This window comes from Pseudomyrmex gracilis, unplaced genomic scaffold, assembly GCF_002006095.1.
Source record: "Pseudomyrmex gracilis isolate BER0280 unplaced genomic scaffold, ASM200609v1 scaffold_479, whole genome shotgun sequence".
Lineage (NCBI taxonomy): Eukaryota > Metazoa > Arthropoda > Insecta > Hymenoptera > Formicidae > Pseudomyrmex > Pseudomyrmex gracilis.
The window spans coordinates 61,774-80,050 of record NW_018021063.1 but is presented as its reverse complement, the minus strand read 5'-3'; the positions used below and the strand labels follow the sequence as shown (position 1 = coordinate 80,050).

The following is an 18,277-nucleotide window of genomic DNA, read 5'->3' as shown; positions in this document are numbered from 1 at the left end:
AAATTCATTAAAAAACACTTTGTTTGTTCAAGTATCAGCATATATTAACAAAACATTTATTTGCGTTGTAAAAATGTACTTTAAATTATATTTAAGAATAATAAGAAAAGTATTTTTATTTATTGTTGCAGGTACATTGTATTGTGCAACATTTTTAGTAAAATAATAATTTAAATAAATAATAAATGAAATGTAGGATAGCTTGAGAATAAATAGATAAAAATAATTATATGTTAATAAGGAACACAAGTGGTCTCGCGGACTGAGTGCAGGGGTTGCGAATATGGAGGGTCTCGAGTTCAAATCCCGCTATCACATTTTAGGATTTTTTCAGATTCGGTCTCTTTCAATGGAGTTCATCGGTTGATCAACGAGCTGAATCAGGCTTCTAGAAATTAATTCGAGTGAAATCTCGAATTACTTCCTTTCCGATAAGGCGATATACCACTGATTTTCTTTTCTTTTGTAGTAATTCCACTTGGATTCTAGGTGACAGATCTGATCTGCGTTTGGTAGCAATCTGTCGACGTTTTTGACGACAAATTTGGTCTGTACTTGCTACTGTTTTGTTAACAGTGCTGGTAACAGATATGATGTGTATTTGGCGCGATTTTGGCGCCAACAAACGATCACCAAATCTGTTCTGGATTTGGTGCGTTACTTTGGCTTTGCTTTGCTAGTGGCAGACTTGTTATGATTTTGGTCTCATTTTGACATTTCACATGTTTGACAGATATGGTCGCCAAACCATATCCTAATGAGGACACAGATGAATATGGATTTGGTCTACTAATTTCGCCGACGGTTGGCGACAAAACTGCGACATCTCGCAACCAAATTGTTTGCTGGGTTCTTATAAAAATTAGATTTACTCGCGTAAATTCTACGCGTAAATTCTCGCGTACTTCTTATCTAAAAATTTTAATCGCTTTGTGAATATTAAAATAATCTAAATAACATTCTGTTAATTTTGCTGTAAAAATAAAACTCGTAAATAAAGGTTAAATAATTATAAGTAAAAGTTTTCAATTTATGATGTTAAAACTGCCTGATAATTTTACATAATTGTAAGTTTAAGTAAATTTAATCTTAGTATAAATTAATGAAAGCATAGTTTGTTTTATAAAATTTTGTGAAATTACTTTTTATTGTATCCTCGATATTACTCTGCTACGTACCAGCTAAAGGCCATTGCACGTAGCAAAAATTTAGACGTAGTCGCAAGGTCGTAAGGAAATCGACCAATCGCTGGCCAGCATTCCAACTAATGTAAGATAATACTGGTCTGTAGTTGGTTAAATTGCTTACGACCTTACGGTTACGGCTAAAATTTTTTCACGTGTAAAGGGTCGTCTACAATGGAGAGTTGTAGGCCGTAACAGTAAGAAATTGACAAATTACAATCGATTATTCTTCTGTACTTTGTCTGTGATTGGTCAATTTCTTACTATTACGGCCTAGAACTCTCCATTGTAGACGGCCCTTTAAGGTCTATCTACATAAAACGCAGACGCAGGTCGCAGGACGCTGATCTCGCAGAATTGACCAATCACGTAAGTCAATTGGCTGATTTGACAAACGTGAATGGTCAATTCCGCGAAATTAGCTGCCTGCGACTTGTGTCTACGTCTTATGTAGAATGGCCTTTAAGCTGCCTTTAAAGCCTATGTCACACTACGGATTTGGATTGAGATTGGATTGCAATTTGGCCAATCAGAGCGAAGATCACTAAACTTAAGATTGGTTTTCTTTCTTCTGATTGGTCAAATTTCAATCCAATCTCAATCCCAAACGGTAGTGTGACATAGGCTTAAGAGCCGTCTACAATGGAGAGTTGTAGGCCGTAATAGTAAGAAATTGACCAATCACAAACAAAGTACAGAAGAATAATCGATTGTGATTTGTCAGTTTCTTACTGTTACAGTCTAAAACTCTCCATTGTAGACGACCCTTAAGACATAAAAAAATCAACCAATCAAAGCCTTCTAGAACGAAAAGTAGAGATAAAAATGGAAGGCTGGATTGGTTGATTTTCTTATGTCTTATGCGTTATGCGTTATGCAAAAGTCTGTGCTTCGGTCTTAATACACTTCAACCAATATATATAAAACACATAAAGCATTTTACTTTTTTTCGGCGCGCCGTATTAATTTTCGGCGGCGGCGGCGGCGGATTCGCCAAAAATTTTCTCTTTCGGCGGCGGCGGAATCGGCGGATGATAATTTGTCGGCGGCGGCGGCGTAACACGGCGGCGCAAGGGTTTACTTGCGACGGTTTCAACCGCTGGTTTTAGCCGTATTTCCACATAAGTGGAACTCAAAGGCCGTTCTTCATGAAACTCAAGTCGCAGGTCTCGTGGAACTGATCAATCACGTTGGTCGATTGGCTGATTAGACTCTGCAATTGGTCAATTCCACGAGATCAACGACTTGCATTTAATGTAGAACGGCCTTTGAGTTCCACTTTTGTGGAAATACGGCTAAAACCAGCGGCTGAAACCGTCGTAAAAAATTACAATAGGATGGCCGCTCTCAGATTTTTCTCTGGTAGTATTATATATATGGTCTGAACGCACCCATCGACGCCGACTGTACGTAGCTGGAAGGCGCCCTCTTACTCTATACTGCCTTACTACCTTCATTGTAGACTAGCCATAAAGTGAAACAGAAGTGCAGAGGTGTGTCGTCTTTTAAGTCAACTGCAGTTGTGATTCACGTTCGCGAGTTGTATCGCGGTTCTTCCGTTTTTACTGACGTGTGTTCCGCAATGGTTAAGAAAACATAATGCAGCGTCCGAACCCGCGATATTAGCACATTGCGCGAAAAAAGCGCGATTTTGTTCGTGGCAATCATTGACAGTAACCACATGGACGCGACCAATGGGCAGAAGCTCTTTGGTGAGTATTTTTGATTTCTTTTGGTGATCTCGATTTGATCTACATAAGTTTCAGAAATTTATAAACCTGTGCATATAAAAGTACAGTTTAATCAAACTTGTGGTAGTTTTTATAGAGGAATTTTGTAAGTCAATTTCTCAAGATTTATTGTTTATTAAAAATTTTTTATAGGGGGGCAATGCTCTACCAGAGGAGGAGAATCAGCTCCTGACAAAAGTAAAGAATGGCAATTGGAATTATCAATGGAAAAATTACGTTCCAAAGCTGCTACATTTAAACCTCTGGTAGAAACTGCCAAAAATGTACGTATGGCTATGTTGGTGAGTATTCTTTATAATGTATATGAATTTACAATACAAAGTTAGATCAAGCCAATTATAAGAAGATACAATATTTTACAAACAGGACAAGAGATTTGCAATTGATAGTGTAGAAAAAAATCAGTTGCAGAAGTGTTTAGATACTTTGCAACACTCTATCAAGGTTACTTCATTTCAGTCTATGGTAGAGCGTCTAGAAAGTTTATCAAGACAATTAGGGTGAGTATGAGAATATATATACATGCATATTTTCACACAAATATCTTGCGATCAGCTCTTATAACCTTATATATTTTATTTATATATTTTATATATTCAGTAAAATATATATAAGTTTACAAATTATTTTATAATAAATTATATATTTACTAATGATATTAGTAAATATATAATAAAAAAAATAGTAATATTAGTAAATATTTAAAAAATTATATATTTACTAATGATATTAGTAAATATATAATTACTAATGATATTAGTAAATATATAATTACCTCATATATACAGGATGTCCCAGAATTGGTGACATCTCTTTGTAGGCGGGTAGAAGGAGTAAAACTGAGTCGAAAAGTCCTGAACCATTTTTTTCTATTACATATAATAAAGGAGTAATTGTTAAATAAATCAAGCCAATCAGCGCCGACCTTGTACACACACACACACACACACACACACAGGGTGTCCCAAAATTGGTGTGATATCTCTCGTAGGTGTATATATATATGAATGCATATATATGTTCACAAATAAATTTTTACAAGTGACTTTTTGAATTGAGATTTCAATTCTTGAAATCATATAGGATGCTAGATTTGCATCACATATATGAAGAACCCCGAATACGAGTTTTTTCAGAATATTTTAAATTAGTTTGGGGGATAGTATTCGGGGTCCTTCATATATGTGATGCAAATCTAGCATCCTATATGATTTCAAGAATTGAAATCTCAATTCAAAAACTCACTTATAAAAATTTACTTGTGAACATGTATATATGTGCATTCATATATATACATGCATATTTTTGCACAAATATCCTGCGATTGTCTCTTATAACCTTATATATTTCGTAGATTTTTCAAGGAGCCTAAGAATCTTTATTAATTATTATATATTTTATTGTTGTACAGATTAAAGTTTATGATGTCAGGTAATCCAGGCACAGAAATATTTATATCTTCTGACATGTTTTTTGTCGAAGTTATGTTAGAACCATCAGGCCTTGTTAAAGATGTGAAGATTCATCATGAAGGAAAAAGTGAACAACAAGTAAGTATTATTTTGGATGAGTTTTTTTTATGGTGCATTATTTTATTAAATTTAAATATTACACACACAGAGCTGTGAGGCGCTTGCTTCTGCGCTTTCACGAGGAGATTTTGTGGATTTCACTACGCAACTAGAAGGTCTGTCATCGATATACCAATTAAATGCCGACAAGAAAGTGAAATGTAAAGCATTTAGCGCTTTGCAATCTCTTGAAACTGATCTTGGTGTTTTGGCTCAGTTGCAAACATTCATGAAAGAACCGTTTAATCTAGTTCACAAGAGTCCTGTTGGAATCTTGGAAAGAAGAAGAGGCGGTCATCCAATGAAATTGACGTATTTCGTATCGCCGTACGACTTGATTGATGAAGAGACTGAAACGTCCGACATTCTGAATCCTGAAATTATAATTAAACGCAAGATTGGCTACTCGGTGACTGTTTGCATGGAGGGTTCAACGGGTAACAAATTACCTACATCTAGTATCATAGCTGTTAATAGGAGTCCTACAGGGAAAAATACACCTTCGTACGCTTCGCTGACTAGTACAAACTCCTCTATGTTGCCTGCCTGTTTTGTGCTGAAACTTGGCAAAAAAATGCCGATTTGCATGGAACTCGTGAAAAAAATACAGAAAGTCACGGAACTCGAGTGGAGTGACACATCCGCGTCAAGTCCAATACTCAGTTTAATAATACAACACGCAAGCGATGGTCAGTTGGATTGTCGTAATAACAGAGGTTTATATGTGGTAAGTTAATTTCAACTATGTTTTGCAATATAACGGAAAATTAAAAAAAAGCATTATGCATTTTATTTTCTTATTATTTTAGACCTTGCCTGATCAGCAGCATTGCTATTTCATGACAGAGAACAAGAATATGGAAGGTGTGCTGGTAAGCAGCATTCCTTTCACACATCCCGCGCATGTACCGCAGATCCTGATATGTCTTCGGCAGCAGGCGCTATTCAACTGTTTGATTGCGAGTTGCGTGCGACCGATGGCGCGCCAAGATCCCGAACATACGACTATACTGGAAGTGAGTGCTCTTTCGTGGCAACGTATCAGTGTGAGCGTGGAACACCCGTATGAAGAAACGATGGCCACGGCAGAGTTAGATCTGACAGACATATCGGCGCTCAAGTGTCGGCAATATGGTGTGAGTATGACGCAGATTGCGGAACAGAACTCGGAATTAGGTGGACGGGTGTTACAGCGTTGTCTCAGCATACCGCTGACAATGCGAAGTTTGCTGATAATCTGGGAGGGCAACTCATTGCCCGCGGTGATGAATAATCTGACCAGTAGTGGAAATTTGACTGGCGGCGGTAACGGGAATTACAATCTTAATCTCGGGCCCGGTGGCAAAGATCAGACTGGACAGAACGGTACTACATCCAGCATGCCGGACTTCACGAACAGTGAGACAAAAGTGAAGCAAGAACCCGGTCTAAACAATGGTAGGCAAGCGCAGCAGCAGCAGCAGCAACAGCAGCAGCAGCAATTGCCGTCGTTACATCAATTACAACAACAGCAACAATTGCATCAGCAATCTTTTTTAGATTCCGGAACGGAAAATAGTATCGGTTTTCCGTCTTATTCCGGCCAATCCGATACGACAATGACAACGACAATGGGTACTGCGACAAACAACGCCACTGCTTCTATGCTGAACCCACTCCAGTTGGGTGCGTTGCTAGGGCAAGCAAAGAACTCGTTAACAGGTAATTCGGGTTCGAACGAGCGCAAGAAGACACGAAAGCGAAAAACCGGTTCGGACGGTCTCTGGCGTAGCCCGAAACGAAAAGGCGATAGCGGTGATACTGCGGAAATTCTCTTGGAGAGTTCAAGCTCTGAGAGCTCGACACCACTGGGAACGCCTACGGGCGGTAGAGAGAATCTCACATCCGAAACTAGAACATCCACGCCGACCTCGGCCACTAGTTTAGCGAGTGGTATAGATTTCTCGAATCTGGATGCTACTGATATACTTGGTACCGATAAGAGTATCTCGGATTACGATCTCGATAATTCCGAAAGAGACAGTGAGATCGCAGAGATACAGACTAGTGTTGATCAACAGCAGCAGCAACCGGATGTTGAGGAGTTGATGAAGACACGCGAGTCCACCTCGTTGACGCGAAAATCAAAGAAGAACCGAAGTGGTGGCGAAGAGAAGAAGTCAAGTCCGACGAACATATTTGTCGACGATACACCAACGAGCAGTAACAATAACAAGGCTCTGCCGGTGCCACCGTCAGTAAGTATTACTCCGATTTCATGCGGTAATCTGGATCAATCGAGCACCACCAACTATAACTCCGTACTGACGGGCATGGGTTTGGAAAGGAGGCCCGGTATAGAGATCATTCCTATCGCTTCGTCGCCGTCGCAAACTAACTTGCCGAGCTCGATCACCATCACGCCAATCACCGGGCCGGCGCCCTCGCCGAAGACTGGTGGCTTGAATCAGTCGACAGACGAGTCGCAGCGAAGCGAGCGGAAAAGCAGTGGGAAAAGCAGTAGCAGTGGTTGCGGCGGCGGTGGCAGCAGCGGCGGCGGCGGCGGCGGCGGCGGCAAGAACGGAGGCTCAGAGGATAACAATAAAAGCGGTGGAAACAAGCTGGAAAAGCGACGCAAGCGTAAACGGGAAGATAGTCCGATGGGTCCACCGGAAAAAGTGCCATCCAGCGGCAAACAGCAGGATCCACTCTCAAAACAAATGTCGGTGAGTATCAAATCAAGCACCGAGCAATCGCCACCGAGCGGCGGCGGCGGCGGCAGTCTCAACTGTTCATCATCGCGACCTACTTCACCTGCGGCCATGAGAAAATTTAGCTTGTCACCGACACATGCAACTTCGTTCGCTACGCTCGTAGGTAAGTCTAGTCCCACCTTGAAGACCGGTCAGTCGACAGCTTGCGGCAACAAGTCGGTGCAGAGTCCGAAACATTCGCCTGTCTATGGCAACAGTCCGAAACACAATGTGCCGAACGTACCAGTAGTTTCCATGTCGGTTTCGATGTCGCTTTCGGTTTCCACAGTGTCCAACACGGTGGGCAATATACCGTCTGTGGCGGTATCACTGCCAGTTCCAGCGCCGGCAAATGCAAGTCCCAAACACGGCAGTACTTCGTCACCAAAGCACGGCAGTTCGACCAGCAGCGGCAAGCCGAGCATGTCCGCTCTGAAATCAGCGACGAACTCGCCATCCAGCAAGAGCGGCGGTAGTGGCTCTTCCGACGCAACGGCGATTCCGTCCAAAGTCAAACCTTCGTCTTCCTCTAGTAAAGATTCCTCTAATCGCGGCGATAAAGAAAGAAGAACGTCATCCGTCAGTTCTTCCAGCAGCTCGACTGGTCACCAGAGCCCTAAGACTAAAGTCTCTTCCAGCGGTAAACTGAAGCAATTGGAGATGATATCCTCTAGTAGCGTCGAAACTGCGCAGGTTTCTTCTCTACAGTCCTCCAACAATAGCGGCGGCAACACTCCGCCTTCCGGACAGATAGATGCCGCGAGTAAATCCGCAATCGCAGCTCAGCAAGCGAGAAATAGAAAGAGCTCTCTCAATGCTGTAATTGACAAGCTCAAAAACGCTCAGCATTGCACCGAATCTGACGCTTGCGGCAATGGCGGTGGCAATACTAGAAGTAATACCGGTTCCTCGAGCGTTGGCGGTGTCAGTACTAGCGGAATGAGCGGTGGACAGAAAGAGAAGAGCACTGGCAGCGGTTCGTCGTCATCGAGCAGCAACAAAACTGTCGTTGAAGGAGGAAAGTCTTCCTGCATCACCAAAAACTCTGTAGACACAAAGAATCCGGCGTCCGAGTACATGGTAAAGCACAGCTCGGATGGTATCAAGATCACCATTAACAAAACTCGCACCAAGGATTCTAAGCAGTCGACAACTAATCTGAAGCTGTCGTCTTCATCATCGGGAACACTAGCGGTTACGACCTCTTCAAACTCTTCATCGTCGGTGACTTCTTCATCCATGATTGGTGGCAGTAATGGTTCACCGAAAACGCACACGGGTCTCAAGCCTGGCGTGAATTCTGGACCGGCGTCAAAGAAGCCACAGACGCTGCAGACTCCGCAGAAATTATTATCCACAAAGATGATGTTAGCCGCTGGCGGTATGAAATCGGCTATTTCTTCTTCGGGCTCGCCGAATCTTGGTAGCGGTACAAACATTGCAGGTGTGATTACAACTGGAAACATTGGGGGGAATTCACTGAAGAGTTCAGCAAAGTCTTCTGGTTCGCCGAAGACAAGCAGTTCCGGTGCGACCGATCTGAGTCGTGCTCGTGATAAGTCTAGGATTCCTAAGTCTAATGATAAGGGAGTGTTTACATCGAAGAGTTTGAGCGACGCCAGGAAATCGAGTCCATCCGCTTTGCGTGAAGAAAGCGACAGTGAGCGAGCTTTCAAATTGTTAGCTGCGCACGCGTCGATTCCTAACTTACCGTCGACTTTACCTCCGCAACTGGTGATGGAAGGTCTGAAGCAATTAGACACTAGATTTCAGATACCAAAGTTGTCGGCTCGAGCGAATGTCGCAGACGCTGATAAAAATAAATCCTCGGACAAGCTGCCAATTCTGTCTGATTCCACCAAACAAACTCTCGACGGTCTAAAGCCAGAAACTGGCAAGGTTGCCGGTGTGTCTAATGTGTCAGTATCTAAGTCTCTGTCGGACGACCAATCAAGACGCGATCATTCGCAAACAAAACCAGACAATCTGTCAATTACTACTTCCGCCTCGGGTGCAATATCTCTGAATTTGGTCGAAAATGTCAGTGGTCTGATGTTGCCCCTACAATCAACTGCTGACTCGGACGTGCCTACCAATCTGTGCATTCAGTCACTTGTGAATGACGAGTCATCTCGTGACTCCTGCAAAGATTTAAGTATGAGACAGCTGTCGAGCAGCCAGCAATTTCTTGGCAAAGTCGACGACACGAACGGAGGTATGTTATCCAAAAGCAACATATCGGATCAGTTGACGTCATCGTCCAAAACGTACACGCCGATTACGAGTTCCGGCATCTCGTCCACATCGTCGACTGGCAGTTCTATTGTCGTCGAGAGCTTGAATCTAAGCACAAAACCAGCTGACCAGGCCGCTCTGCAGGCCAAGTACAACAAAATTATAACTGATGAAAAGAAGCAGACGTGCACCGTGCCGTCATCCTCCTCGTCTTCGTCCATCTTTTCGTCATTAAGCGGTATTGCGGCTGTGTCCGATGGCAATTCGAGTATTGTCGTGACATCATCAGACGGCGGTGGCGAACAAGAAACGACGGTCGCGGCAGAGATGCTGTTGGACTTTTCCACGGCGAACAAGGACTCAATAACGAAGAGTCACAGTCTGCCAGCGACTCTAACGCAGCATCATCTAACGACGATCTCGGAAAGAGCGATAACGCAGACGGCGCCGGTGGTTCGACGTAACACTCCACCGCCACCGCCTCCTCCACCACCATTGCCGACACCTTTTCCACCTGTTGCCAGCCCGTCTGTTAGTGTGCACATTGTCAAGAGTCCAGCTCCGAGTCCCCGAGTAATTCCTCCCTCCCCTCATTCCTCTGCGTCGCCCTGTATTACCGACGACGAACTTATGGATGAAGCTCTGGTCGGTTTAGGCAAATGAAGATTACTTAAATTTTAAGAAGATAAACGTTTTTTTTTTTTTTAACATTCTAGGACAGAAAAATTCACCAGGATGCAAAACACTCGTCACAGAAATGCGAGATATGCATATTTTCAGGAAAGCATGTTTTGTTTTTGCATAGTATTTCTTGTGTGTATTTTCTTTGTTAATCTTATTATTACATATTTGATATCGATTGATTATAAAACCCATCGAGGATGATAATCTCTTGAAATTATGTCGTATTAATTTATAATATCATGTCAATTAACTTACTTGTATTGATATGTCGATATATCATTTTCTGCTATAATATAATGAGACAACATTTGCGACAATTGTTGGAATTCTCAAGCAAGGAATACGCTAAGAACGTGAATTTTCTTCTATTTTCAAGCGAGAATGATAATATTCCTTAGATATGTATGCTATGACAGAGAGGAAATACGATTGCGAAACTAGAATACGAGGAGAATTTATCATCATGCGGAATCATAGAATCTTACAATTGCATAGAAATACTAAATGTGTAAAAATAATATCTTTATTTTAATGTAGATTTGCGCATGTTGAGTATAAAGTTTTAATTTCTTTAAAGAAATCGAAATAAAAACCGATTCAGTTCAGTTTAGTTCTAATTTTTGTAAATTCTTTTATACAACTGAATTACATATAGAGTGGGGAAAAAAGATCAGTATTTCTGAATAACTCGAAAAATATAAGTTTTATAGAAAAATGTTTTGGACAAAAGTTGTAGGGTGTAAAAATATTCATTTACTAACATTATCAGTTTGACCTTGGATGGTGTCGCCAAAGTCGGAACAAGATCGCTTTGAATTTTTAAAATCAGAATCGTAATTAGCGATATCAAAAACCTTTAGAACCGCTAAAATTCAAATTTTGAAAATTTTCAACATTGGCTATACCGTTAAGGGCTGCTAAAATTCAAATTTTGAAAATTTTCAACATTGGCTATACCGTTAAGGGCTGCTCTGGCTACTATAGTGGCCAGCAACCAACTCGGAAATTTTGCGCAACATGTAGGTTGTCTTCTATATATGCATACATTTTACGTTAAAAAAATTCAATATTTTAAAGGAAAAATGCTGGCTCTCTACAGGTTAAGTAAGACGAACTTTTTATGGTAAGATGTATAGTTCACAATGACAAGATCGGCATGATCCAGCCAATAAAGGCAAGACCGGCAAAATCAAAGCACTATTCGCCCGATGAAGACAAGAGATTGCATGCCGAATTTATTTTCATTGTCTGGATCATCCTCCGATCTTGCCTTCGTGAACTATACATCTTACCATACCAAAAAATTTGATAACATCTTACTTAACGGATAAAATTATAGTGCTTTAAAGAAAGGCTAAAAGAATATGTATTAACCCTTAACCTACTTACATCTAGGGTAGAATTTACTCCAGGCACTTTTCGTACGAAAATTTAGCTACGTAAATCGTTTAAAATCATACTTGTGACGCTATTTATCAGTTATCGAGATGTGTTGGAACACTTAGGCTTACTCACGGAGCGTCAGCTTGCTCTTGACATTCGAGAGAAGTTGATAGTTCGAAATTCTGGAGTAGGAGCTACCCAATGTAGGGTACATATGTTTTGCTTATAAAATTTCATATTTTGTACATCAATTTTTTGTTTATTTTTCTTTCGAATAATGTTACGTGTAGATAAAAAAAATTTTCTTAAGATAAAAAAACAAGAACGATGCCCTTCATGCCGGCGTTATATGTGCGATGACCACCGTTCAGCGCTGTGCACTGATTGTGCTTGTACAGATTAAAAAATAATAATTCAATTCTGACTACTAAAAAATGTATTGGTCTTCATGTTTTCATATTTTTATACTTTTGACAAATAATTGCAATATTTATAATGGGTTACGACCGTTAAATAAAAGAAATAATTAACAATGATATGACGATGAGTAGTATTATCACTGGTTCAGTGTGGAAATCCAAAAAATGAGATAAATATGACGGCGTTACTGAACTGGATGGCTGGGTGATTTGCCAAGTAAATAATTCTTTTACAAATAAATAATCTCAAACGTTTTGATTTTATTTAAAATCATCAGTGGATAAAAACTTAAAATGACTCACATCCGCATGTTATATTGACGATATTATGGTCGATAATGACAACTAGGGAGACTAGTTGTTTTGCTGAAAGTTACGTCAATACTGAAAAGACATAATGTTCATTTATCATGTAACCGTACGTTTTTCATTTTGCATAAAACTGTTTACTTCATGGTGCAAAATAGATATACTTTTTGAAAAACTCACTATAGGGCTAATTTTTTCTTGAAAGTGTTGCATCTCAAGAGAAAAATCCCACAAGAAGTTTTAAAAACGTCAAAATTGAAAAAGTTATGAAAGTTTTAGTAAAAAAAACCCATTTTTGTGAGTGGTTTTTGGAAGAATTTTTTTCACTAACTTAAAATTGAAAAATCATTAAAAAAATCTATGACGTCTCTTTTTAGATGCTTCAAATAGTGTATATAAATTTTTTTGAGTTATAATAATGATTTCAGTGAGTTAGATGATCATTTTAGTGGCTGAGGTAGACCATACCCCATGTGTAGGCTGTGATTCTTATGAAGTGTGTAGGTTAAAAATTAAAAAAAATTTAAAGTGACCTTGTTCTGACTTTGGCGAAGGTTAAATTAATATCAGTAAAATGGATCTTTTTACACTCTACAACTTTAAAACAGTTTTCCATAAAATTTGTGTTTTTCGAGTTATTCAAGGATATTAACTTTTTCCCTCACCCTGTATATTAAATTTGGGTTAAGTTGAATTTCGAATAACAACATCTAAATTATCATTTTGTATGCATTTTGTGATCTTTGATAATGTAAAACTGCGCTCATTTAATTTACCAGATAAATATAATTTCACGACAATTTGAGTTTAAGTCAAAAACCGTGTTACAAATAAGTTAGATGTACAAAAAAATCGTGTTATAGGTTTCTTACATCGTCGAGATATTGAATTACATTATTTTCGGCAAACTGACCGCAGTAAAGATTTGAAACATATATCCGTTTATTCTACTTTTCGCACTATCCTCCCATTCTTAAAAGAAATATCTAAGCATGCCATGAAATATATTAGTGTTTCCGTTAGTTCCTTGACTCGATATGATAATCTAACAAGTCACATGTCTTAAATCAATAAGTTTCTCAACACTGCCAAACAGATCTGATTGATAGTTCTTTACTTCTTACAATACGAAGAGAGTGAGTGAACAAAAGAGAGAATTTGTTATGTATGTTCATTTCTTCCCTGAATTCAATTTAACGTAACTTTGCGCGCGATGTCACCTTTTATTCTTTATTGCTTTTTATAATAAAACAAGTTTTTTTCTGAAAATGTATTTTTTGTACAATCAAGCGGTAAATATTGTGATCCAAAAACACAAAGTAAACATATTCGATGACATTATTACCGAGAAAATGCTTCATGCACAATGAAGAGTGAGAGTGAACATGTACACACGCGCGAGAGAGAAAGAAAACAGTTAAAGTATTAAAAAGGCTGTGCCGTAAAACAACAGAGAAAACTATGTAGAAAAATATCTGTGAGACAGTTTCTTTTTCTCTGCCTTCCATTAGTGTATGTATGTGACAAGCGAAGTATAATTGGCACATGATCACAAATCCTAGAACTTCCTTTCTTTCTCTTTAATACATTGCCAATCACTCGGAGTGAGATGTTTTTGTTTTATGACGAGTCGCTGAAAAATCAAGTGAAACTCTTTTCGCGCCTGCATGCGTTTTTCTTTTAAATATAGTAACTCTTGTTTTATATTAATACATACAATATTTAAAATCGTATAACATCGATGTTCTCTACTTAAGTTTTAAGAGTTTTTCTTCGAAATATGTTAAATAAAACGCATTTTTTGTCTTCTTAAAATTATTGTAAAGACGTATAAAAATATTTTTCTGTTTTGATTGTTTTTTTTGTTTTTTGTTTTTCTGTTTGTTTTTTTTTTAACTGTGTGTTTATAAGCTGCGTTCCAAGATTCACTGCCTATACTAAACATCTATACTTCACGTATTCTATAGATTTTCATTACTGGCGGTGAATATCGGAACGCAGCCATATATTCAGAGATAGATAACTCAAGTGCGGGTCAGAATTTATATTAGATTTAAATGATTGTGTATTATACTGTATGTATATATATTTATATGTACACGAGAAAAAAATTATATATTGTTAACTATTTAGAAAGTAAGTTATTCAGAAAGCAAGATTTTGGAACGTAGTCCGGAATCAACACAACCTTGCTAGTTTTAAAGAGAAAAAACTTTCTTACAATAAGTGTGTTATATCCGTGCATTTTGTACTCGATATAAGAACGCGCGCGGCATTGTTTGGCACAGAAAAATTTCATACATATTTATTTTATTCTGAAACAAAGCTGCGTAAAACCACTGAGTATTTATGATTTTATCATGCTATAAGAACATCATTGCATTTACATTCATCAGTTTGAGTGATAGCACAAAAGTCTGTAGGTTGATTTAGTTTTGAACCTATGCAAACAGATTGATTGTCTTATATTGGGGGAGAGAGGAATCTCACAGGAATAGATCAACTGACTATCAGTTCAGGATTATAAAAATTATAAATAGTTTTAATTAATTTTTCATGTACAATCTAGTACTTTGGTTCTCGATCATATATTTACTTGTACATTCGAGAACAACAAGGTTGGGATACTTGGTTTTTTTATTAAGAATAGATGAATGTGTGCATAGAGTAAGATGAAGAAAGAGAAAGGTGGAGCCGAATATATTGCGTGATTTCGCCTTTCTCTCTATAATTTTTCTATTTTGTGCAAATAATAAAGTACTATAAAAGTATGTGTATACTATGATACACATTACCATGTAAATATATATATATATATATATACAGTAAGAAGCATATATGTATATATATATATACACAATATATATATATATATACAATGCAATGATATATATATATACAGTAAGAAGCATAACTGAACCAATGGTAAGAAATTTTTAGTAAATCATTATTTATTGCTGCAAATAATACGTGATACAAAAAATAAATTTTGTATATATATACATATTAGTTTTAGCTTATGTAAGATACTTTTACGGATTGGAAAGAGCGTTTTGTTTAAATATAATAAAGAAACATAGCTGACTCAGTTTCACACCACCTTATAAATGAAATGTTTACATCAAATGTTCTAGCAACATGTTTACATCTAGCTGTTCCATGTGTTTACATTATATAACCTTACGTCTTAGCATTCAATTCCTCGCAGTCAGCCAAATGAAAAGACACGAATAAAATAATAATAAGTATGAAGCCAATTTCTTTAAATTGTATTATTTAAAAAACCACTTCTCTACCTAATGACGGTTTGTCAACGCGTCAAGTTGCAGAAAAATGTAGTGTTAGTCAATCAGCAGTCCAAAGAATAAGAAAAAATATTGTAAAAATAAATTATTGAACATTCGAGGAAGACCCAAAATATTATCACCGCAAGATGAACGAAGAATTGTACGTTATATCACATCTGGTGAAGCTTCAAGTGCCAGTATGACTGCAGAATTATTCAGGGAAGACACAAATATACGCATAAGTGGACGGCTCGAAGAGCTCTTAAAAGAGCTGATCTTAAAAGTATTAAGAAAATAAAAAAGCCAATGTTATCAAAGAAGAATATTGAACATCATTTGGAATTTGCCAAAAACTATCAAAACTGGACAATTGCTGAATGGAAACGAGTCATCAGAAACAGGTCAGATGAAACCAAACTTAATAGAATTTGTTCTGATGGTATTTCTGATGTTAGATTTGTAAAAATGAAACTCTTAAACCGCGACACGTAAAGCAAACAATAAAACATGGAGGCGGATCCATAATGTTTTGGAGATCTAACAGCATTCGGTGTTGATTCATTGCATCGAATTAATGGCATCATAAACATATACAAGAATATTTTACAAGAACATCTTTTAGATGCTGTTGAAAATATGCCTTTTGAAGAAAAAATGTAATTTTCATTGCATGACCGTGATCCCAAGCACACAGCTAAAAGCGTACAAAATTGATTTGATACTAAAAAATTTTCTGGTTTGGAGTGGCCTGCACAGAGCCCTGACCTTAACCCCATAGAAAATCTATGGGTTTATTAAAAAGGCGAATGCGGGATTCATATGATTCTCAACCAACATCGATCACAGAAATGTATACTAGGATTAAAGAACAGTAGGAACAACTATCTCCAGATTATTGCAGAAATTTAATAGAGAATATGCCGAATCGAATTAATGCAGTTTTGCAAGCGAAAGGATTGTGGACAAAGTATTAAGAATAAATAACAATAAATACTGCCGAATTTTGAACGTGGTGCAAAACCGAGTCAATCAATTTTTGTTGCTATTAATAAATAAAAAGACAGTAAGTCTGATATTTGATGCTTTCGCGGTGTGTAGTATTAACATACAAAGCGCTATAAAAAAGGACACCCGACCAAGAGCATTTCAGTATCAGGCTGCTCAGACCCTGATGAAGTGAGCTGTAATGTTCACGAAACGTTGGTATAAAAATGACACTAACGCGGTTCAAACCCGAAAAAACATCTTTGATTTTATGTTAAAGACAGTAAGTATTGTTAAAACAACTTCTTATGTTATTTCTAACTGTGACAAAAATATATGTAATGTTTATTTTTTTATATTCGTTAGTGTTCTTAACACTAAATAATTATTTATACAAAACTTGTGGTTATTGGTTCAGTTATGCTCTTTACTGTATGTACACATATACATATGTATGTAATAAATACAAAAAAGAAAAGGAGAAGAAGGAATGTAAATTATAAATAAGATTGTATGCGTGTACACACTGATTGTGTCTACGCAACGTAAATAAATTTATATAACACGAAAAAGATTTACATACACGTCTTTATTACCTTCTGTGGAAATGAGTTGAGTAAGCGTATGTAAAACTTTGATAATAAAGACGATGACTTTTTATGATATAAAACATTTATGTATTCATTAATTAATATATAGCTTAACAGATTATTTTTTTATATTAAGTGATATAATCTAATGTTTATTTTTATAATATCACTTTCGCATTGTATGTACACAAAGATGGCAGAAAGATAGTACGATATACACGCGTTTTTTTACACATGTTATTTACTTATACAATTTATATACTTTAACTTACAAAAAAACGAGATTCATTTTTGTACACAATATTAGGTATTAAATTTACAATTTTTTCTAATGACACAGTACTTCGTTGAACTTTGCTGCTAATATTTATCAATTAACTTATTAATCAGCTTTATAGTTAGAATTATACATTAGTGATTATTAGTTATAATTATATAATTAATGAACTATACTTGTATTAGTTGATTGTATATAATGTATGTATATATATATACAGGGTGTCCCAGAATTGGTATAACATCTCTCGTAGACAGGTAGAAGGAGTAAAACTGAGTCGATAAGTCCTATATTATTTTGCTAGATTTGCAATAGTTACCGAGATTTTAATTAACAAAGATCCGCGAATAAGCGTGCATCGGGCTGTCTTACGCGCGTAGGACAGCCCGGCGCGCTTCACACAATTACATTTTAATATGTATATGTTACAGTATATGCTGTTATATTAGCTCCTCCCATATGTCGCTATGGGTAACACCGTTAGCGCGCGAAGCGCACTGGGCTATCTTACGCGCGTAAGACAGCCCGATGCATGCTTATTCGCTGATCTTTGTTAATTAAGATCTCGGTAACTATTGCAAATCTAGCAAAATGGTATAGGACATTTTGACTCAGTTTTACTTCTTCTATTTGTTCACGAGAGATGTTACACCAATTCTGGGACACCCTGTATATACATATATATACAGGGTGTCCCAGAATTGCCGTACAATCTTTCGTAAGCAGGTAGAAGGAGTAAAACTGAGTCGAAAAGTCCTGAACCATTTTTTTCTATTATTTATAATAAAGGAGTAATTATTGAGTAAATCAGGCCAATCAGCGCAGACCTTTAGCCAGGCACACGTCAGTGAGCACTCACACACACCAGGCG

The 18,277-nt window shown here is 37.6% G+C and overlaps 1 protein-coding gene across 1 annotated transcript; it reads left to right on the top strand.

The window, feature by feature from the left end:
• The first annotated feature begins 2,695 nt into the window (after positions 1–2,695).
• Positions 2,696–17,664, top strand: LOC109860840 (mediator of RNA polymerase II transcription subunit 1). Its single transcript, XM_020440209.1, has 6 exons — positions 2,696–2,896; positions 3,068–3,216; positions 3,302–3,435; positions 4,347–4,485; positions 4,556–5,233; positions 5,316–17,664. The coding sequence occupies exons 1-6, from the start codon at positions 2,866–2,868 to the stop codon at positions 10,134–10,136; spliced, it is 5,952 nt and encodes a 1,983-aa protein (XP_020295798.1). The 5' UTR covers positions 2,696–2,865; the 3' UTR covers positions 10,137–17,664.
• The last annotated feature ends 613 nt before the right edge of the window (positions 17,665–18,277 follow it).